Source organism: Dasypus novemcinctus, chromosome 1, assembly GCF_030445035.2.
Source record: "Dasypus novemcinctus isolate mDasNov1 chromosome 1, mDasNov1.1.hap2, whole genome shotgun sequence".
In the NCBI taxonomy this organism is placed as follows: Eukaryota; Metazoa; Chordata; class Mammalia; order Cingulata; family Dasypodidae; genus Dasypus; species Dasypus novemcinctus.
In genome coordinates, this window is record NC_080673.1 from 91,957,346 (window position 1) to 91,978,370 (window position 21,025).

The following is a 21,025-nucleotide window of genomic DNA, read 5'->3' on the forward strand; positions in this document are numbered from 1 at the left end:
GAATCCACACGAGCAACCTGCCGGTGCAGCCGAGGGGGTGGGGCGGGTTTCTCCCGCGCGGCGCCCACCAAGTCCCACTCGCGGCACTCCGAGGGGCGGCTGCATGTGCTAATGGAAGCCCCCACAGGAATCAGAAGAGGCCGCCGGCGACAGAAATGCCTCTGACAGGGACGGTCTTCCTGGGTTTACCTCATCCCTCTCGCGTCCCTCTGCTTTTTGCCCCAGGAGAGACACGTGGAAATGTCATCTCGCTCTCAAAGCCTGAAAAAATTTGGGGTGCGTGGTTTCTAGTAAAGCCCCTTTAAAAGTGTAGCCCCTCAGAAGATTTGCAAAATGCTAATGACAATCAACCAGCATCACGCACGGCAAGGGCAAACAGCCGCGCAAAAAGAGCAAGGCGCTGGGTGATTTCGTTAGAAACAATGTTTCCAAAGCAAGAGGTTACAGCAAAATACCAAACGTAGAAATCCTACCTCAGCACCTCTAGCAAACAGTTACCACTAGCTACTGTGTCGTGCCCCCCGATTCTCATCTTCTCGAACTCCTAATCTCCCAGACGTCTGGAGTAGAGCTCCAAATGACGCTGGAAGTCCAGACAATTAACATGAAGGAGAAAATGGGATTCGAGTTAGTTGCAACATTTAGACAGGGGAGATGTAGGAGTCGTTGTTTAATTTTTCCTCGGCTTCCAGAAAATATGCCCTGGCCATTCTTTGTGTCTGCCTTCCCTCCCCCGACAGCTTGATGAAAAGGAAAGTCTACTCCCGTTGTTTTGGTGAAATGGCATTCATTTTCCAGTTCTTTTACCTATCGGACAAATTGGTGCAGTTGTGGGAGGACTTTTGACTTTGTTTTCTCAAATTCCTTTTAGAGCTGGGGGTATAAATATCTGACATAAGTACTTGTTCACCTTTCTGGGGCACTGCAATCACACCGGTGGTGGTATGCAACTTGAGGGGAAGATGCACGCTGTCACCATCCCAGAAAAAAAACAACAAAAATTGGGGTTCTGTCCAACCATTTAGAAATGGCTTTCAGATACAATGTAGCCAATTTTTTCCCCTAAGGCATAGACTTGTCAGCTATTTAAGTGAATTTCATGTTTTACTCTTCCTGGCTCCTATCACTAACCTCTTAATTTGCTCCACCCCTCCCACCCCCGATAGAAAATCTGTGCTTTATGGGACCAACTGAACTGTTTAAATTATATAGTTTTAAAAATCGCTTCCATAGTAAAATCTCACCCCTACGAAGTAGTTATCTGTAGGTGAACTTTTAAGTGCTCATTTAGAAAATTGTTAAGGTCTTGGTCTTTACATATAGGATGACGTCCTGCAGCCTGCAATTTCCCCCTAAGAGAAAAAATCGTCTTTGCATGGCCATTCTTACATAATGGAGCTAAAGTCTGTTTCCTAGTGTTTTTCTCATTTTCAATTCAAGAAAGATGGAGACACATTTCTTGCTGCACCCTGTTTACTGTTCTGAGGTTTTGCAGATGGCTACTGTATTGGGTTATAATAATTTTGGCTGGATTTTTAACTGAGGGTGTTTGAGAGCCAAGGGACAAAATGTAATGTGTTTTCAAACTTCAGCTTTGCTTATACTATAACTTTCACAAAGCATCTCCTTAAAGTCCTTCCCTTGTACAAAATGCATCAAAGAGACGGTGGAGGCTGGGGAATTTTTGAGGTTGGTTTAGGATTTGCATCTTCAAGGGTCCCTTTGAGCCGGCAGTCCAAGATGCCAGGGATTGCCCTGTTCTTCCCCCCGCCCCCTTCCTGGCTTTCCTCTTCTGGGTCCTTTTGCCTTCTCTGCCACCCTCCCCCCCCTTGGGTTTTCATTCTTTACGTAGTATGCACACACACTGTGGTGTGTATCTCTGAAAACCTGGGAGAGATCTAGTTTAATTCTCTCGTGGACAGGACGTAATGAAAGCGATATTGTAAAAAGCGATAATTACGATCCAGCCTTCAATTCCTTCTTCCTGATCCTATTTTTCTCGGTAAGCCTGGAGATTTTATTTTCGTTAGCATGTTCCCCCTTGTCTACAAAGAGCGTATGTGTGATATTATATTTAGGAGAGCCACAATTCTCTTTTCCTTGTCCTTGTTTCCGTTCTTTCTCATTAGTTGAGCAATGTGCTATATTTCCCCCATTTCCCCTTCCCTTCAAATTATCAGTCCCTGGTCCCCCCTCCCATCCCCCCGTCTGAGCATCTATCAATGTGGTGAGGATCACAGCGGCGGCGGCTTCTCTTTCATCTTCCTACCCCTGCTATAGGGAGGGAGAGAGGGAGGTGAAAAGGAGGTGGGGGAGAGACTGGTAGAGGAAGAGTGGGTTGGGAGGGGGGCAAGAGAAGAGATACTTAGATGAAGAAGTTAAGCCACTGGGGCAGAGTTCCTTGTCAATTTCATACGCGCCAAGTGAGACTCTCAGTGGGTAACAAGCAGCTCAGGGTCTTTCCTTCTTTATCCAAGTGGCCTGATCCTTTCCTCCAGACACAAACAACCCCTCCCCTAAGTCCCCCAAACTAGGACTCGTCCTACAGGCTCTAGGAAAAGGGGGAGGAAAGCCCTCAATCACCACCTCCTTCATCCTCCCCAACCCCCCCCCCCCCAACCCCGAGCGGGCAGCGAAGGAGAGTTGGAGGCGGAGGAGGGGGAGGAGAAGCGACGCATGTGGGTAGCTTTTCAGCGCCGGCGAGGCGCGGGAGGAGAAACCGTGGGGAGGCGCAGCCGCTCACCTGCGGGGTAGGGCGAGGAGGAGGGACCTGGGCTGCGCGCTCCTGGACCCAGGACCCGGGACGCGCCCGGAGCCCCGCACACTGCTAAGCTCGGGGTGCTCCACGCCCCTCGGTCCCGCGAACCCTAGGGGCGCAGCTCTTTGCTTTGACAGAGCGGCCCCGCGGAGGCGTGGAGAGTGAAGAGCTAGCTAACGAGCCAGGCTGAGAAACTCGAGCCGGGAACAAAGAGGGGTCGGGCTGTGTGTTTGTGCCGGCTCTAGCTCCCGGCAGAAGCTTTTGGGACGGAGGCCCCTGCTGTGACTCCCAGAGATCCCGCCGCGCCCTCCACTGCCGACTCTCAGCGCTCGCCTGCAAGAACTTTATTCCTGGCAAACTTATCTCTTTTTCTTTCCCTCCTCCTTAGCCCCCACCTTCTCCTCCAGCAGATTAAATGCGCCTTGAGATGGAAAACCGAAGCGAAAGGGCAGGAAGTAAGAAGCTCTAAAACGGCCATCTCCAATTCGGGTTGCTCTTTATTATTTTTGCCCTCCAGAAAGTGGACAAACGTTATCTTCTGATTCTCCTTGCATCTTCTCTGCTGGGTCAGTCGGAGCCTTTTGGCCCAGCTCCTCCTCCTTTCTCGGAAAACAAACTCTAAAATCGGCATCTGGGGAAGCGCCGAGACGCGCTGCAGGACCTGTCCTCCACAGTTTGGCTAGTCGTCCACCCACCAGAACCCGCGTCCTCCGCGCGCAGACCCCAGCCACGCGGGGCCCGAGGGGTGGCCGCCCGGGCCGGGGTAGCCTAACCTAGTGCGCGCCCCCAGCGCAGACACCCCCAGAAGCGCGGACAGGAGTGATCCTCGCGGTCCCGTGCCCTTCGGCGGCGCCGCCGCAGCTGCTCGGGCCGCCGGCGGGCGGCCCTGCGCTCGCCCACTCCGCTTCCGCCTGCTCTCCTGCCTTACGCGCACCCTTTCAACTTTCTTTTTCCTTTCTTTCCCCACCCTCTTCGTTGATCTCTTTCCTGCTATTGCCGCTTGTGCTTCCCCAGCGGAGCGGGGATTACAGAGCCGCCGGGATGCCCCAACTCTCAGGGGGAGGCGGCGGCGGCGGGGGGGACCCGGAACTCTGCGCCACGGACGAGATGATCCCCTTCAAGGACGAGGGCGACCCCCAAAAGGAGAAGATCTTCGCTGAGATCAGTCACCCCGAAGAGGAAGGCGACTTAGCCGACATCAAGTCTTCCTTAGTCAACGAGTCCGAAATCATCCCGACCAGCAACGGACACGAGGTGAGCTGGTCGCTGCCCGAACCCCGAGAGGCGTGGCGGGGTCTGGGGAAAGAGCAGAGAGGGAGGAAGGGAGCAAAGACGCCGGGCACTAGCTCCCTTGTCTGCGGGGTGGTGGCGTGAAACTGGGCTCCTGGTCAGCATTTCCCCTTTGTGTGTGTCGGGGACGGAAGGGGGTTGTGCAAGGAAACTTTTCCCAAGTGGATCAGTTTGGGGTTCTGTGGCTAAGCCCGCTGGTTTGCGGGCAAGAAAAGCAGCCCTTAACCCATAACGTTTCACCTCCGGACCCTTTGTTGGGGCTGAGGGGGTGCGATGAATTACAGAGAGGGTGTCTGAACAACACTACGAAAAGTTCTTCTGTCGGTAGGAAATCAAAGTGTATCCGCCCTGTCTCTCGGTGGATGTCTACGCAAAAGTGCGTTAAACCACCAAAGGGCTTAGGTGGAGAAGAGCAGAGCGAAAGGCGGGGAGGAAGGGGGCGGGCGTGGGCTGGGGGCGGGGGGCGGCCCAACCGCCGCGGAGCCGGCGGCCGGGGGCGGGGGTCTGCCTCAGGGCCAGGTTCCTGTGGCTGAGGAGCCCCCAGAGTCGGGGCCGGGACGCGCCGGTTCTAGCCAGACTCAGGGGCCCTCGCTGTGTCCCACGCAGCACTAGTTTACTCCGACCTCTGTCACTTGGAGTTGGGGGGGTGGGGGGGTGGGCACGCTTATATCTGGGTTAATTCGGGCTTGAATCAGACCTGAAATCTATGCAGAAGAAAAGCAAGTCTAAGTGAGATGCGGCGGAAGCCAGGGCACTGCTCAGGAGTGGGTGAAGGCGCTTTATCAGATCTCCCGGCCTGCTGCGGGCGATAGCGCTAGTAACCCGAGTAGAGTAAATAGAGACACGTGGGTGCCAGCGAAAGAAAGCTGGGAGCTGCGCCGGCTGGAGGGCTATTTCTGGCTGTGCCAGGAGCTTCAGATTGGCCAGGGGGTCCGGGGTGGGGGTGGGGGCGGATGGACTCTGATATCCGACACTTCACTGGCTACTCTAGTTCAACAACTGGGAAACCCTTTGGAGGAAATCCGGTAGAAAGGTCCTTACACCGAAATGATTTCACCGACTTTTTCCCTCCAAAGAAACTTGGAGGGTATACCCTTTTCCCTTAAATGGCATCCTTCTGCCCCTAAAAAGAAAGCGTGTGGTTTTAGGGGCGGGGAAATTTCGAGTTTTAAACAACACGTTTAAGAACACCTGAGTTCCCTTCTCTACCCAAATGGCAGGGGTGAGTACACGTTTTGGAAGGCTGGGGTCCCGCTTCTGAAGAGAACACGGGCTTTCTTTATCTGCCAGGTCTTTTATTCCGACACGCCAATTGAGAGGAGGTTGGGGTGAGGGCTCCGGGGTGCGTTTGTGACTGTCTGTATTTTGGGGGAGGGGGTCACTGGGAGGACACACGGCCAGGAATCAAATAATATTCCAAATACTCTTTTTGCTAAACGCTCATATTTGTAGAACAGCCTCTTTTCTTTCTATCCATCTTGCTTGTCTTTCCTTAGTCCATAAATACATTTTGCCACTTACTTCATATTTTCTACATTTTTCTGATCTGGGGAGAAGAGCACTGCGTTTGAGGCCAAAAACCCAGGAATTAAGGCTCTGTTAACCTTACAGTGGTGGGAATGTGGGCATGGGGCAGGCTCAAGAAAGATAGTGAAATGGATAATAACCACTGATTTACACGTGGTTGAGTCTGGTGGATGGTGGTTACCAGAATTAATATTAGCTGAGCTATCTTTTAGACGTCTGTAACTGGGCTGTCAACTTTTTCTCCCTTTAACCACAAAAGAGTTCTACCTTTCTCTTGTAAGCATGAACACAGCCAGCCATGGTAAGCAGTAGTTGTAGGGGAGCTCCTGCTGGTGCTCAGGGCACTGGCCTGAGAACCCCAGCTGTGTGTGGTTGACTTGTTTATGTTAAAATGTCATTTTCAGTTGCAAAATGATATTTCAGTCTGCTTTTAATCAGCTCTGATTGAAGCGAACAGTGATTGAAGAAGCTATCAGAACAGTCAACCCCATTAACTCAAAATCCTGTCATATTCGGCCTCCCAGTAGCCTTGACGTGTTTTAGGACACAGCAGAGTACAGCAATATGTGACTTATCCCCACATTTACCACATTGTTACTGCTTTTATGATTACTAAAATCATTATTATGCTTTCTAGTCCTGGTAGTTAATAATCACACAAAAATACTTGTTGAATAAAAGAAGAGTAAACATTCCCCACTACTTGACCCCAGCGCACCCCTCTCAGATTAATTAAACAGATTGATTGAGTTGCACTTAAACCTCTTCCTTTGAGTTACGTGGACATTCTTGGGTCATTTTTGTTACAGACTCTAAGGTGATTTTCTTTCTTTTGGGAATGGGGATTTGTGCTGTTAGGTGGCCAGACAAGCACAGACCTCTCAGGACTCCTACCACGACAAGGCCAGAGAACACCCTGATGAAGGTAAGACAGTGATGATGGAGCCTACTTTTACAAATCATTATTTAACTTTGCAATTTGGGTATGTAGGTATTTTTTGCTACTTTCATTTGTGTCCTCAATGTGATAAGACTGTGTCCACTATTTTAACAAAATGGGAAAGGAAACCCAGGGAATGTATTGTTTATCTGTAATATGCATTTACATCATATAAAACATGTCTGTGAATGAGTTAGGGGGCTTTGAATTTCAGTTAGCTCCCAGTTTCTTTGGGGAAGAGGGAATGTCCATAATGAGTTTTTCTTTTTTCCTCATTTTACTTTAAGTTCTAATTAGCTTTGGTATTAGATATTTGGTATTTTTTCATGCATACTTATGAAGAATGATAGTCACACCTATATATTTTCTAGTTCATTTTAAAACAAGAATAGTTTCAAATGGGTCTTCGTTTGCAAAATTGGTGTTTCTTGTTTCTGTGAGAGGGCAGGTGGTGAATACAATAAAGCAGGCTCTAACTTGTAAAAATATAAAACTTTATTCTTGTAATAGGAACGTCACATATCAAACATGATAATCAGATGCTCTCCGTTTCTGGTTCTTACTCAAAACTTTACAAATTACATATTTTTTTTAAAAGGAAAACTCCCTGGGATTTTTTGAAGAATCATATAATCTATAGGGGTTCCTTATTGACTAGTCTCCATTTCTCTTCTTCAATTATTTACAAATGGCCTGACCAGAATAATGTGCCCCTACCTACAGCATGTCAGCCAGGAGGAGAACTATAATACTAGGCTTCCTTCCCAGCTACAAAGTAGTTAAACAGATTAAAAAGAAATCTATATAATGAACACACACAAATTACTTTGACAGAATGATGTACGTGTAGCACATAAAATTAAGTCTCTTGGAGTTAATCCTTCAAAAATTTGGGTAGTTGCCCATATAATAGGTACAACTCTCCTTCTCATAGTGAAATATTTCTCTTTGAGAAATCTAGAAGCACAGCTAGAATTTTTCAATTTGCCTGTAAGGGGGAGCACAACTTCAAATGTATAAATATATGTTGTGTGTTTGTAGATGAATGACCTGATACATTTATATTACAGTTTTAGGTTTGTATATGTTCTTCTGTGTATGTATTTCTTAGTCCAGTTTGTTAGTATTACAGCAAATTAAGTTAGATGGACAACACTTAATTTATGAACATCTGGTTCACTGCTGAACCTTTTAAGAGAATAAATACTGTCACTCTAAAGTAGAGCATAATAATGCACTTAATATATTTTGTAAGCAAATCTTTCATATAAAGTCTGATTTTTGTCTTAAAACTTAGATTTTTAGATGAAAAATACATATAAAGTCAATACATCAATTGTTTTTTTTTTTTAATTAAAAATTTTTTTAATTTAATTCTCTCAGGAAAGCATCCAGATGGAGGCCTCTACAACAAGGGACCCTCCTATCCGGGTTACTCTGGGTACATAATGATGCCAAACATGAACAACGATCCATACATGTCAAATGGATCTCTTTCTCCACCTATCCCGAGAACGGTGAGTAACATGCTGATGTTGCAAATTATTTTCAGAAGTGCAAATTAATTTGTATTTTGGCAGATTTCTTTTTTTCAAACACATTGGAAATGCTTTCTTGTATATGATTGGTCTTTGCTTGATAAGTGCTGTAATGCCGAATAACTGCCTTAAAATAGTGCTACCTTTGATGTCTTTTATTTGGAATGTAAAGAATAGCAGATTACAAGTTATCATGAAATCATATGAAGTAAAATCAGCAAATTCACAATTTTTGAGTATTTTACTCTCTATGCTATGACAAAAAAAGGACTTAATGTTAAATTGAGCTAAGTATTGGCTTTCTCTGTCCATAAGCTATCTAGGATTAGATCTAGGGAAATAGCTAACTACCTTAGATTTTACTTTGGTTTTTAAAACAATGTCTTGCTTTACTATATTAGTTAATATTTCTTTCAGCTTTCAGATGAAAAAATAGGCATTTTTTTTCCTTTATTGTCAATTATTGAGAAAGTATCACTTGAAGATAACGCTACTGAAAGTTATTTTTTTAAATCTGGTTTTTCAATTAACTTTTGAAATTCTAAAAATGTAGTGGCATTATACTCATTAAAATTCTGTGTATGCTACTTGATATTTCTCTTTTCTTGGGAAGTGGACATATCCTCATTTATATAGTAAGAAAACATCTGAAGGGAAACTTGTATAGTAGATATAAATGTGAAATGTGCTGCTGATGGAGACATTCTCTCAGGACGGTGAGAGTTATCCCCCAGTAATGATGATGGATTTTTACTGATCCATTAGTATATTTGCCCCCTCTCCAGACTAACTCTCCTTCTATCATCCAACCCCCAATTAAAAAAAAAAAAAAAAAAGATGTATAGGTCTTGAGAATTTAGTCTAATTGAATCCCTTATAGATCAAATCCAGAGTTCTAGAATGCTGTGATCTTTGCCTTATTAGCACAGGGCTTCCACCAACTGGAGAAATCAGTTCAAAAACATTTGGGGAAAGTACTGTCATTAATACTTCAGTGAACAGAAACTGGGAGTGGGAGATTCACCAAACCGGTGGAGGGCAGCAAGCAGGAATATTTGTGGTTATCTTGGTTATCTAAACTCTCAATTGTTGAAACAATAGATATGTGAAACATAATCACTTCATGTGAGCACTGTGATTTAGAAATTATTCTAATTATTTTTCCACAAATTTCAAAGAAGATCATTTGACCTTTCAGGTAGAGAATAATATATTTTTTTTCATTTTGACATGACAGCTAAAATTGATACTGGAAATACTGTGATGGTTGTTACAGGGAAGAGTTATTTTACATTTTATTTTAAAAAGTTTTTCAAATATTTAAATATAAATGTTTGTCTGGTACATATAAATTTCCCTCCTAAGAAGTGAATGAGTTAATAAAACCCAAAACATTTTAATATTAAGAGTCCACCCCAAATAATGCTTTTCAGTTTTAAAATGTGTGGGAGACTTTATATTTGTTTGCAAATGTTTTAAGGTATTTCTTTTATAGTTTGGTAGGATTTTTTTGTTTTGTTTTGTTTTGTTTTGTTGGTTGGTTGGTTTATTTGGGGGAAAGGAGAATATATTTTAGATAAGAAATAATTGAAGACACTTTATATTTCAGCATTACAATGATCATGAGCTTAGTAGGAAGGAAATAAATTATTTAGCTTTGAACTCAGTAAATAAGCTGGCTTCTGTTGAAAGACTTTTTAAAACAACACAGTCTTTCTGACAAATCAAATTTATAATCTCTGATTTCGTAACAATAGAAAATAGCCACTAAAATAATCTTATACTTTTTGGCTGTGTACACAGTTAGTGCATAATAAGTATTTGTGGAATTTACTTCTTAGGTCGGTCACTGCTCGTTTCCAAACTGTATGTACACACACATACATACACACATAGGTAATATTATAATACACTCTATTTTTAGAGAAGTTTTAGATTTACAGGAAAATTATACCGAAAGTATAGGGAATTCCCATACTTCCCCACCCCCTCACACACACATTATTATTATTAACATCTTATATTAGTGTGGTACATTTTTACAATGTTGAACCAATATTGAAGTATTGCTGCTAACCAAAGTTTATGTTTTGTGCCATTCAATTTTTTAGGCTTTGACAAATGTGTACTGTCATGTATCTGTCATTGTAGTAACATACAGAACAATTTCACTGCCCTACAAATGCCTTGTGTTCCAACTATTCATACCTTCCCTTTCCTTCTGAATCCCTAGCAACCACTATTTTTATATCAATATCATGTTTATATTTAAAAGTCAGTATAATAGAAATCTATTGGTGTTTATAAATTATCCCTAAGAAGAGTGAATATTCTTAGGGAATTTCTCTCCTTTAAGCCAGCATTCTGCTCTACATCTTTCTGCCCTTTTCTCTTGCCTCTCCATGTATTAATCATTTTGAAATTCTGATCGAAGGTATTTATTGTTAATATAGGTATTAAAGTTTCAAGGTCAGTGGTTGAATAGCCATTCATTGTTTAGATAAGATTTGTGGCCAGAATAAATGGTGACGGGTATAGAGCAGAGGAAAGGGGTATGATCAGGAAAGTTACCTTACCCTGTTATCTGCTACTCTGCTACATTTCAGAACATATTTATTTTAGGCACGTTTCCATGTGATATTCTACAGTTTGCATAATTCCAGAAGCATTTCAGTTTTAACCACAAGGCTATGTCAAAAAAAATTTTGGGTCCAACCAAAGTGAGTTGCAGTCTTTGGTTTTTAATACCTGACAGCTGTTTTTAATGTGCCTGAGATCAAAAACACTTAACAGGAAGGCAGCTTCTCTTCTTCACCCCAAACCACACTTCTGCCTTCCTGTTCTTTAACTCTGGCCTTAGCGGGACTGGGTGTTCATGTCATGACATTCAGTGATAGGTTTTTATCTGGGGTGTCAGCAACTGGGTAACCATTTGTGTCTGTCTGGGTTTAGGGTGGGAACATCTCTTCGGCCTCCTGGCTGCTTGAATTTACATTATAAAACAAGTGCTTGTTTACTGCATCTGTTACCCAAGGGTGTTGGGACCAGAAAACATCTCAGGGACTTGGCAACCCACTTTCTACATAGTCCTCCTTTTGGGTGTAACTGCAAGTAGTCCAGAGAATACCGAAGATGACTGGCCAACTGGCACAGACAGAAAGTTTTCGCTGGAAGCTCCTTTTAACAATTTCATATATTTTTGCTCCTTTTTAAAACAAACACCAAGTGTGTATGCTCCTGCAACTTTTACCTGTGACCTAGGTACAATATTACATATTTGGAAGAAATGCCTTCACCAATCCGGCTTTTTTCCCTTCTGAAGGGAAATTTTTAATTGGCAAATTATACTCTTCCAGAACTGAAATTCCTAGGGGTTTGAGTGCCTATACAGTAGTCTTTTGAGTGGGTCACTCAGAATTTTAAATAAAAATTCTTAGTTCAGGTAACTTGGGCCTGAGAGGAAAGCACGTGTAATAATAAATTTGGTGTCATTCTGAGTTCTTAAAGCAGTACACCTTGGCTTGAGTGCGTCTTCTTTACAGAGTATGGGAAGAAGATGTAAAGCCTGTTAAATATTTTGGGGCAAAGACCCTGGAGAGTTTATTAAATGCATATTCCCAAACCTTTTTTCTTTCAACCTCATTTATGAAAATCGCTATAGGCCAGTCACTTGTAAGTTATTAAAAGACAAAATGGTTCTTTCCCTCCCTGGTACGGTCCTGGCACTTGTGTGCCTGCTCTCTATGTGAATAATGAGCCTGACTTGCTTTAATGCAGTGAAAATTCCCAGTAGTTTAGTGTCCTGTGGTTGATCATCTTTGGTGTCAAACTTCCATTTGTCCCCCACGCAACCCAAATGCTTAACACTTCAGAAGAGAACCACCTCATTTCTCTTTAGACGCTTGGGAGGAAAAAGCATCAAACCAAGTGCAGGAAGCTGCAGCAAATGTTGCAGCTCAAAGAAATACCCTAACCAGAGTAACACCTGGTCAGTGCAGGCTGCTAACTTCATTGTTTTTGATTCTTGTGATCTTTCTTAAAATGGATTTTTTTTTCTTAAGATTTATTTTATTTATTCCCTCCCTAACCCCGTTGTCTGCTCTCTGTGTCCATTCACTGTGTGCTCTTCTGTGTCTGCTTGTATTCTCATTAGGCGGGTCCAGGAACCCATCTGGGACCTTACAGAGTGGGAGAGAGACCATTACTCTCTTGTGACTCCTCAGCTCCTCTGTTCTGCTACATCTTATTTTCTCTCCTCTGTGTCTCTTTTTGCGTCATCTTGCTGCACTAGCTGTCTGTGTTGGCTGGCACTCCTGCGTGGGGTGGCATTCCCACGAAGGGTGGCTCTCCTGTGCGAGCTGCATTCCCACATGGGCTGGCACTCTGCATGGACCAGCTTGCTGTGTGGGCCAGCTTGCCTTCACCAGGAGGCCCTGGGCATCAAACCCCGGACCTCCTATATGGTAGATGGGAGCCCAATTGGTTGAGCCACATCCATTTCCCAGAATGGATCTTTTAGGTGGGAGGTAGGAGATGGGAAGTGAAGATATTTGTATTCTCATTTGAGGGGTATTTTGTTGTTGTTGTTGTTTTTCTAGTTGATGTTGCTATGAAAATATTTCAGGGGTCCTTTTCTCTTTTTTTGTGTGTTTGAGGAACTCAATTCTGTTCTATGACTTTTACCTTAAGGGAATTGACATTTTGATTTCTGATGGACAGAATTATACCTATTACAACTTTGTCAAAACTACCACCCTCACTTATATATTTGCTTACAACCAGCAGAATTTTGGTTTTGTTGTTGCTCGCATCTGGAATTAAGGAACAAAGGTGGACTTGTCTAATCAGTAAGTTTCTGAATACAGCAGCACATCACATGAATAATCATAGAAATAATAATTTAAGAGTAGGAGATGGTTCTGGCTTATATTTCAAACTAGATTTTTAAGGCAGAGTGTCTTTACATTTTACTATACAGAACTACTTAATTGACTTACTGATAAATTATTTTTAATTTTCTGATGTGATTTGTATACATTTGAAGCTAAACATATTTAATTTTTCCTATACATCAAATATCGAAAGTATATTCTATTTCAAATTTGAAAGTATATGTCAGAAATATGTGTGGGAAAATTCCTTAGAGCCTCCCAAACTCTTTTGTTTGATTCATTTTTAATTGTACTGCGATGGAGTTGGGAAAGGATCACAGTCAGAATAATTTGGAATAATTGCCATCCCCCTTCAGAGATCTTATGAGCCAACGCTTTGCTTTTCACATGTCCCAGGTCCAGGGAGTCATAGTACACGTGACCCTTCAAGAGCTAATACTGCAGTTGTCAGACTGGTAAAGCAAGAGTATAATCCTTATGCAGACATGTTTTTTTAAGTGATCTTAGTAATTTCTTCTTCATCATGTCTTTATGACCCAACAAATATTCAGTAATTTCATTAAATATGTAATTTCACTAAAATAAGACCTTTGAGCCAAACTGTGGAAAATCTTGCTCTTTGAAGTACACCTTCTCCCCCTCCTGCCCCATATAGGTCCTGGATTTGCTTTCATTGTCCTCATTATTTTGCTCTAGTATCTCTTGTGATCAAAAACTCATATGTGATTTAACAGGACAGAGGGAGAACCTCATAGACAGGTTCATCTGAACTTGACCTTATGGCCTCACAAGTGCTCTTCCATAATCAAATGAGAGAATTTGACAGCTGAGTTTTTAAAAAAAATTTTTTTTTTTAACTAATCCTGTTGGATCTTTAAGCAGAACCATTTTTGGTTTGTGCTATTGGAAACTTTTAAGCAATCAGATCAATCTGTTCCTTTCTGACTGACTTTGTGGTTCATATTTGTATTGTAGACATGATTAGAATTTTATAAAACTGATTTCCCTTTGATTTCAGAACAAGACCTGGACTTTAAAGAGCAAAGGTTCCAGCAGTGTTATGGGCCAGCAAAAAACACATGTTTTATTCCCAGGCAAAACTAGGACACAGCATTATGTAGGTTCTGTTGTTAGGGCACTGAATGTTTTGTTGTTGTTTTTGTTTTTTAAAGTAGTAGTTCATTTAAAACTAGTCCTCTTTAAAGCGACTGCTTAACTGATTATGCCAAGCTGAGCCAATTTGTAGGATACCAGTACTGTAGCAATCAAGAGAAATTAGAACTGCTTATTACTGTCTTGACAGCTCCTTACTCATTTGGGAAAGGCAGCCTTAGGACTTTATTTATAATTTAAAAATATGTTTTCAGTCTTGTGCTCATTTTAAAAATATTGTGACCTTAAAAAGCCAGTGTAGGAACTGTAGACTCTACTATGGGGCCTTAAATCACATTAAGCATATCAGTGGCCAAATAATCACTAAGATTTGGAGGCTCAAAGCCTGAAAATGACCTAGAGACCAACAACAAAGAGTGGGGGTCGGGGGGTGAAATGTTCCAAAGGGAAGGGTGAGGAGTTGAGCAGAGGACTGGACAGGGAACAGAGATTGCTGAGGCAGAGATTCTGATACTCTAACAGAGGGCTATTTGTAGAGTGTGATCAGAAGCAGCTTGGAGGCTTATAAAGTCTCTGTACAACAGTACACAACACCCACTCTAGCTGAACCTCTGTACCTGCTGTAAGTATCCACTCATTCTATGTAGATCATCTAAAAAGCTCACTGAGGAATGGTACTCACATGCCTTCAACTCTGTATGGAAAAAATTGCAAGGAAGTAAGAAAAGCAAGAGTCTTGATTACCATTCCCCCATTTGTGAGCGAAATACGACTTGCAGAGATTGCATACCTCAGAGGGCCTAGAAATGTGTTTTATTTTTGCAGATAATTTGTGATTCTCTACCGTTATGTCTGGCTATGCTACCACAGGCAAAAATGTCCACAAATAGTCCTATGTGGAACTTGACAGTTTTGCAGAACCAAGTTTGATCGTTATCATAGTTTATAGTTGATGTTATATTCATTTTTTAAAAAGATGCCTTTTAGTACTCAGCATAGACAAAGTTTGAATGAAAGGGTGGATGGAAGGAAGGCTCTATTATATAAGAAAGGGACTGGTTCTAGTATAGCTTTAATTTTATTTTATTATTGCTGTCAGCCTCCTAATGAAATGCTCACCAAAACAGAATTTAAAACTGAAATAGTTTGTCTTTTTATTTTTTTTAATCCTGAAAAACTTCTCAATAAAAGCTACCAACTATTAGGGACTACTGATGAATTATGAAATAATTACATTTAGCCTATTGTAGAACAGATGCTCACTAAATTTGCTGATTTAATAAGGAATGTGCAAGAAATTATATATATGTATGTTTTTGGTTGTTCCCAAATTATCCATCTTTATGCAGCCAAATGCTACATGAAAAGCAAAACCTGAGTCTGTTATTCTCAGTATTTTATTATTTTACCTTTTCTATGATCTGTTCCGTCAGTTAAAAAACAAAGAATATTAGACCAATGCCTTTAATGAGGAAGTCTAAGTTGTTTATAGAATGTTAAGTTGCCAGAACAACTGAAAACAGCACAGGGAGCTCTCTGTCCGTTTAAAAAAGAATGGGACTGAACCCTCAAATGAGGATTGATCGATCATATTAAGTACTTATCTCTTACTTAGAAAAGTAAGAAAAGAAGATGATAGTTAGGCTTTTTTTTTTCCTAGAAGCGTGCTTGAGATAGAAAATGATAGTAATACAAAGAAAACAGACTTGGAATATGTTCTAGGGTCATGTGGTTAATGCTTTTCAATTCATTTTTGTTCTCTCCCAGTAGAAAGAACATTTTTCAATAACACTTGAGATATTTCCAGATGTTAGAAAATTCTGTGTTCTTTCTAAATGCATGCAGCAGCCTCAGCCTGACTTTTCTAGGCCGGTATGTGTGGTTATATCCTTTTGCAACATGGAGAACAAAAATTTGAGCCTTAGGTAGAGGTAGGCAGTGCATTGGGAATGCTGAGCCTGTGGAGGAGGGAAGTACTGGGCTAGAGGTTAAAAGACGTGAGGTTTAGTACCAAGTCTACCACCCTCCTTCAGTGAAGTCTGGGAAAGACATTTAACCTCTGTCAGCCTTGTTTTCCTTCTTTATAAAATAGCATATTAATATGTGGCTTGTGTACTTTTTACGGTGTGAAATTCAGATGGAACTAAGCCTGCGAACACTCTGAGTTTCCTGGCTGCGAGAGCAGAGCTGCGTCTAAGATGGTGTCAGCCAATGTGTACCTACTTGGGGCTTGGCTGTACCCAAGAAGCCCCTAACACAGGAAGAAACTCTTGGTTCTTCTCATCATGCCACCATGCTAACTTGGAATTTGGACACTGGGTGAAGGCTTTGCATTAACCGTTAGAAAATGTTTGCATAAATAAAACTTTTTAGGATTGTTGATTACATCTTTTACAGGAGTGGTTTGCTTTCCTCGGGATCATTTTTCTCTCCTGATTATTAGCAGAGCCCCTGGTTTTCCTCTTTAGTACCGTGGAACTGGAGATATACCAGGGAGCAGCTTTCTAAATTTCAGGTTCCTTAAGTGAAAAATCTCATATCCTTTTCATATTTGATATGAAATTATTAAATTGCCAGATAACTCTGAACTCCTTGAAGGAGAAGAGCAAGAATATATTTTTCACTAGGGAAATTTTTTTCTTAATCCTTTAGGACCTGCGTTTCTCTCTCACTATATTACATAGAGAGGATCGCTGTATAGTCATGAGAATGTAGAGGACAACAGGAAAGTTATTTTTTTCCTCTTCAGAATTTCTTATTGCTTAAATTTTCCTAATTTTCTTGACACCTGAAAAAATCAGATCTAAGGGAATGTGTTGGCTGGGCAGCAAGGAGACATCAGTGTTTTTGTTGTCTGTTGGAAAACTCCCACCTTTCTCTCTCAATAAAACCCAATGGGGTGGGGGATAAGAGATTAAAAGGGAAAAAAACCTCAAACACCTATACCAGTGTTAAATCAGCTTTCTTTCCTCCAGGTTCCTAAATTTTGAACACTGTATTTAGTACCTTTTAGTAACAGTGATCTTATCATCTTGGCACACTACACTAAATGACTTGGATTAAGGAAAAAGTACTGTAATCTTATCCCAAATGTTTTAAACTTTGTCTTAGATTCCAACGCATTGTTTGTCTGAGACAAAACTAAAAGTACTAAGGTGAAAAATATTTACCATTTACCATAATGGAGCTAACTATTCAGATAGCTGTCAGGTTTAGGAAAAGAATTAAATCAATCTTCCAAACATTGCTTGAATTGGTTTTTCCTCATTTTCTGTAGACATTAAATTTTTAAAATTAAAACTCAAGAAATATTTTTGTTTGAAAGGAAAAAGGGAAAGCAGTTAACACTTTTTAAACTACTATTTTGTGCCAAATTTTGTTCTAGGTAATTTACATAATTATCTTATTTAATTTAATCCTTGCAAGAAAATGGGTGTGTGTGAAGGGGGGCTGGAGGATATATAGTGTCCATGTTAAAGATAAGGTATCATCCTTTGGACCTGCCCCCATTGTGTAAATTGTGGAGTCAGACTGCTTCCTTTAGGGTCTGAGGACTTATTTATTTTCATTAATATATCCAAATTTGCCTTTAAGAACTTAAAACACTTATTAAAATGATCACAAAATTGATTAAAATGTAAAATATAAAGGTAATTATTATTCGGATGGTTTTCTGGACATTCTTTTTCAGTAATTCTTAGTTTTTACAAAAAAGGAAAAGAAATAATATACCCATTTCAAAAGCAATGTGTTCACCAGAAAAATTAGGAAATTCAGATGAACAAAAGGAATAACAAATATTAAATTCACAGGTTCCCATTGTCAGAGATGATCACCCTTAGAACTTGGTTATATGGCTTTTTAGACCTCTGCCCATGTCCATATATAAAGATGTATAAACATACCTAAATATATGGTACATATTCATGCAATGGGAACATAATATTCTATTTTATGACTTGTTTTCCCATCAGTATACCACAGATATCCTTTTCTGTCAATAAGTACTCTTTTGTATCATTTAAATGGTTGCCTAGTTTGTTTAATCAGTCCCTTATTGGTGGACATTTGGGTAGTGCCACATTTTTTCTAACTAAATCTTCACACAAAACCTAGATTGTTTGTTTAGAATCAATTGCTAGAAATAGAATTGCAGAATCATTGCACCTTTGTAAGGCTTAAGCCAATATTTTAATTTAACCTTAAAAATCATCTATTTATAGTTTATATTTAAAAGTATGTAACAGATTACATCCAACTTTAGATATGGCTGGACTTTTGAGGTTGATAATGTTTGTACCTTTCTACTTAACGCCTTCCAGTGGCCCTGGTGGTTGCTGAGGGCAGGGAGAGGGAAGAAGAGATGTGATGTGGGAGCATTTTTGGGACTTGAAGTTGTCCTTAATGATATTGCAGGGGCAGATGCTGGACCTTATATATCCTGCCATAACCCACTGAATGCAATGGGGGAGAGTGTAAACTACAATGTAAACCACTATCCATGTGGTGCAGCAGTGCTCCAAAATGTATTCACCAAATGCAGTGAATGTGCCACATGATGATAGAGGTGTTTGATCTGGGAGGAGTGGGGTTGGGGGGGGTAGAGGGTATATGGGAGCCTCTTATAATTTCTTAATGTAACATTAAAAATAAATAAATAAAGAGATCGTAGAACAAAAAAAAAAATAGAATCAGTCTAGCAGTAGACACAAAGTGGACAAACGGATTGCTGTGCATTCGCTTTATTACTGATAAGGCTGGAATGTGGCTTGAACTGTGAAATGAATTTGGATTTCTTTGACTTCTCCAAATTGAACACACTCCTGAGCCCCAGGCCTCTCCCACAGAGGCAGGGGTCTTGGTTTCTAGAGAACAGGAAATGAGAACAAATCCATACTTGGTCAGGTGGGCCTCCAAAAAGAAAACAAAAGGCTGACCCATCCTTGATCACTCTCTTCTTCCAAATCACTAAGTACAAGAGTCTCTCTTTCCCCCTCGTAAAGGAGTGGATGAGGGAGTGGGTAGAGAAAAGGGCAACAGCCACTGCAAAGAGAAAGGAAGTCCCTGCTTTTTGGCCAGGCTAGGAGGGAGAAAGAGAAGGTGGTTGCCTCCTGAGTCATAATTCCTGATGGAACAATCAGAGAGCCAAGGACAGTAATGATTAAAAAAAAAAAAAAAGGAGTGGCAACAGTAAAGAAGACCTAAATCCCAGTTCTCTGCTACTGACTAGCTAGCTATATGTGAACTTCAGCCAGCTACCTATACTTTCTCTTAACTTTGGTCTCTTCATCTACAACATGGATTTCTACCTCTTCTGCCTGTGAAAGTATATACCATTTGGAGTCGGTGGCACTGTTTCTGGAAAAAGGGTAACCTGCATAGAATTACTGGTGTTCTTGTTAAAAGTGCGGATACCTGGGCCTCTCTGCAAATCTTCTGAATCACGAACTGCAGGTTGGTCATGTATCTGCACTTTTGACAAACTCCTTAGTTGATTCTTGTATAAAATAAAGTTCAAAAAGCACTGACATAGTAGATGACCAATACTTTAACTGAGGGACTCTGAAGGTCATAAAAAGTGTAAAGTACTTGAACAAGGTCTCACACCTAGAGAGCTGTAGTGGTTGAACTTGAAGCCAGGTCCTTGAACCCCAAATTTCACTTTTTCTGTACTTCACCTGATAACTTACCGAGACCTCTACCACTCTGTTCCCTTCTCGTCTGTTCTTCATGCTGCTGCCGGTGTATCTTTGTAAAACCCAAATCTTATGAGGTATCTTCTGCGAACTCTCTTCCTCACTGACTGGAATGAGCATTATTTTCAAAGTCTGTGCCAAGCTGGAGCCATCCCATCTTTGAAGCCTTCCTTCTCCACCACCCTATCCTGCGGCTTATGATTCAGCTCTATTCCCAAACCTGCATCCTAAACCCTTTCCCAAATTCATGTACCTTGGACTTCCTGAAATGCCCTGCTTCCTCTTTTCTGCCCGCACAATCTTGTTCATTCTTAAAGGTCCAGCTAAATGGTACCTCCTCCACGAAGCTCTTCCTTATCCCACCACCAATATATTAATTGCCCTCTCCTGTGGGTCCCACAGAATCTTCTTTGCAGTTCTATTTACTACCTCTTATAATAGTTGGTTGCCTCTGAGTCGTATTCTTCAGTAGTTGTTAGTTCCTTTACGACAGAGAACATGTCTTATCTCTGTTGCCCAGAACCTGGCATAGAGCCGGTTGCTTTCTGGGTGTTTATGAAGAAACAGAAGTAGAAATTTTAGGACTTCAACAATATAGGAAATTACACAAGATATTGCTCTATATTCAAATGGGTACTCTTAAGGAATTAAAAACTCAATATAGAATCACAAAGCTGGACTTGAGCTTAAAAATTACCTGGGCATTGAATATATAGTCCATGGACTAAGGGTTAGTTTTGGTTTTGAGTATTTACTACATGCCAGGCACTATTCTAAGCACTTTATATGTGTTAACTTATAGGGTTTTTGTGATAATAAAATGAGACAGAATATGAAATTGTAAGTTTCTTTAACATTTAGTACTCATAGCTATTATGCTGCTGATAGAGAACATGGAGGGCCAAAGATAACCAGTTAGATGCAGGGGATGGAGATGCATAAATGATGGTGAATGTTCTAGCCTGATGACTTGGAGATAGTATTAATGGAAATAATGAATTTAGAAAGGGAAGCATGTTTTCAGGACAGGCATGCATAAATTTGGCTTAGGAATTATCCTATGTTTTTATTTAATCTAAGGAAGCAAAAATTAACCAAAATCTTGGAACCAAGTATTTTACGCTATGGATGTCTTTTTGATCACCATTGATTTGAGATAGCAATACTTCACAAAACCATTTCCTTTACCTGAAGCTGTCTGAACTTAGTAGTGTGATCCTGAGAAATAGACTTGTGAAGAGAATAATGGTATTAATAATAGACAAGCATCT

At 41.1% G+C, this 21,025-nt stretch overlaps 1 protein-coding gene across 7 annotated transcripts in view; it reads left to right on the top strand.

The window, feature by feature from the left end:
• The first annotated feature begins 1,831 nt into the window (after positions 1 to 1,831).
• Positions 1,832 to 21,025, top strand: part of LEF1 (lymphoid enhancer binding factor 1) — a 138,349-nt gene continuing 119,155 nt past the window's right edge. For 2 of the 7 annotated variants that reach the window (XM_004476191.5, XM_058294349.2), the window contains exons 1-3: positions 2,709 to 4,012; positions 6,434 to 6,500; positions 7,899 to 8,032. In XM_004476191.5, the coding sequence (XP_004476248.1) occupies positions 3,800 to 4,012; positions 6,434 to 6,500; positions 7,899 to 8,032 (414 nt within the window). In that variant the 5' untranslated portion in view covers positions 2,709 to 3,799. Of the gene's footprint in view, positions 4,013 to 5,185; positions 5,271 to 6,433; positions 6,501 to 7,898; positions 8,033 to 21,025 lie in introns of those variants that run through there. The other 5 variants (XM_004476193.4, XM_012518689.4, XM_023583996.3 and 2 more) reach the window with 4 other exon arrangements.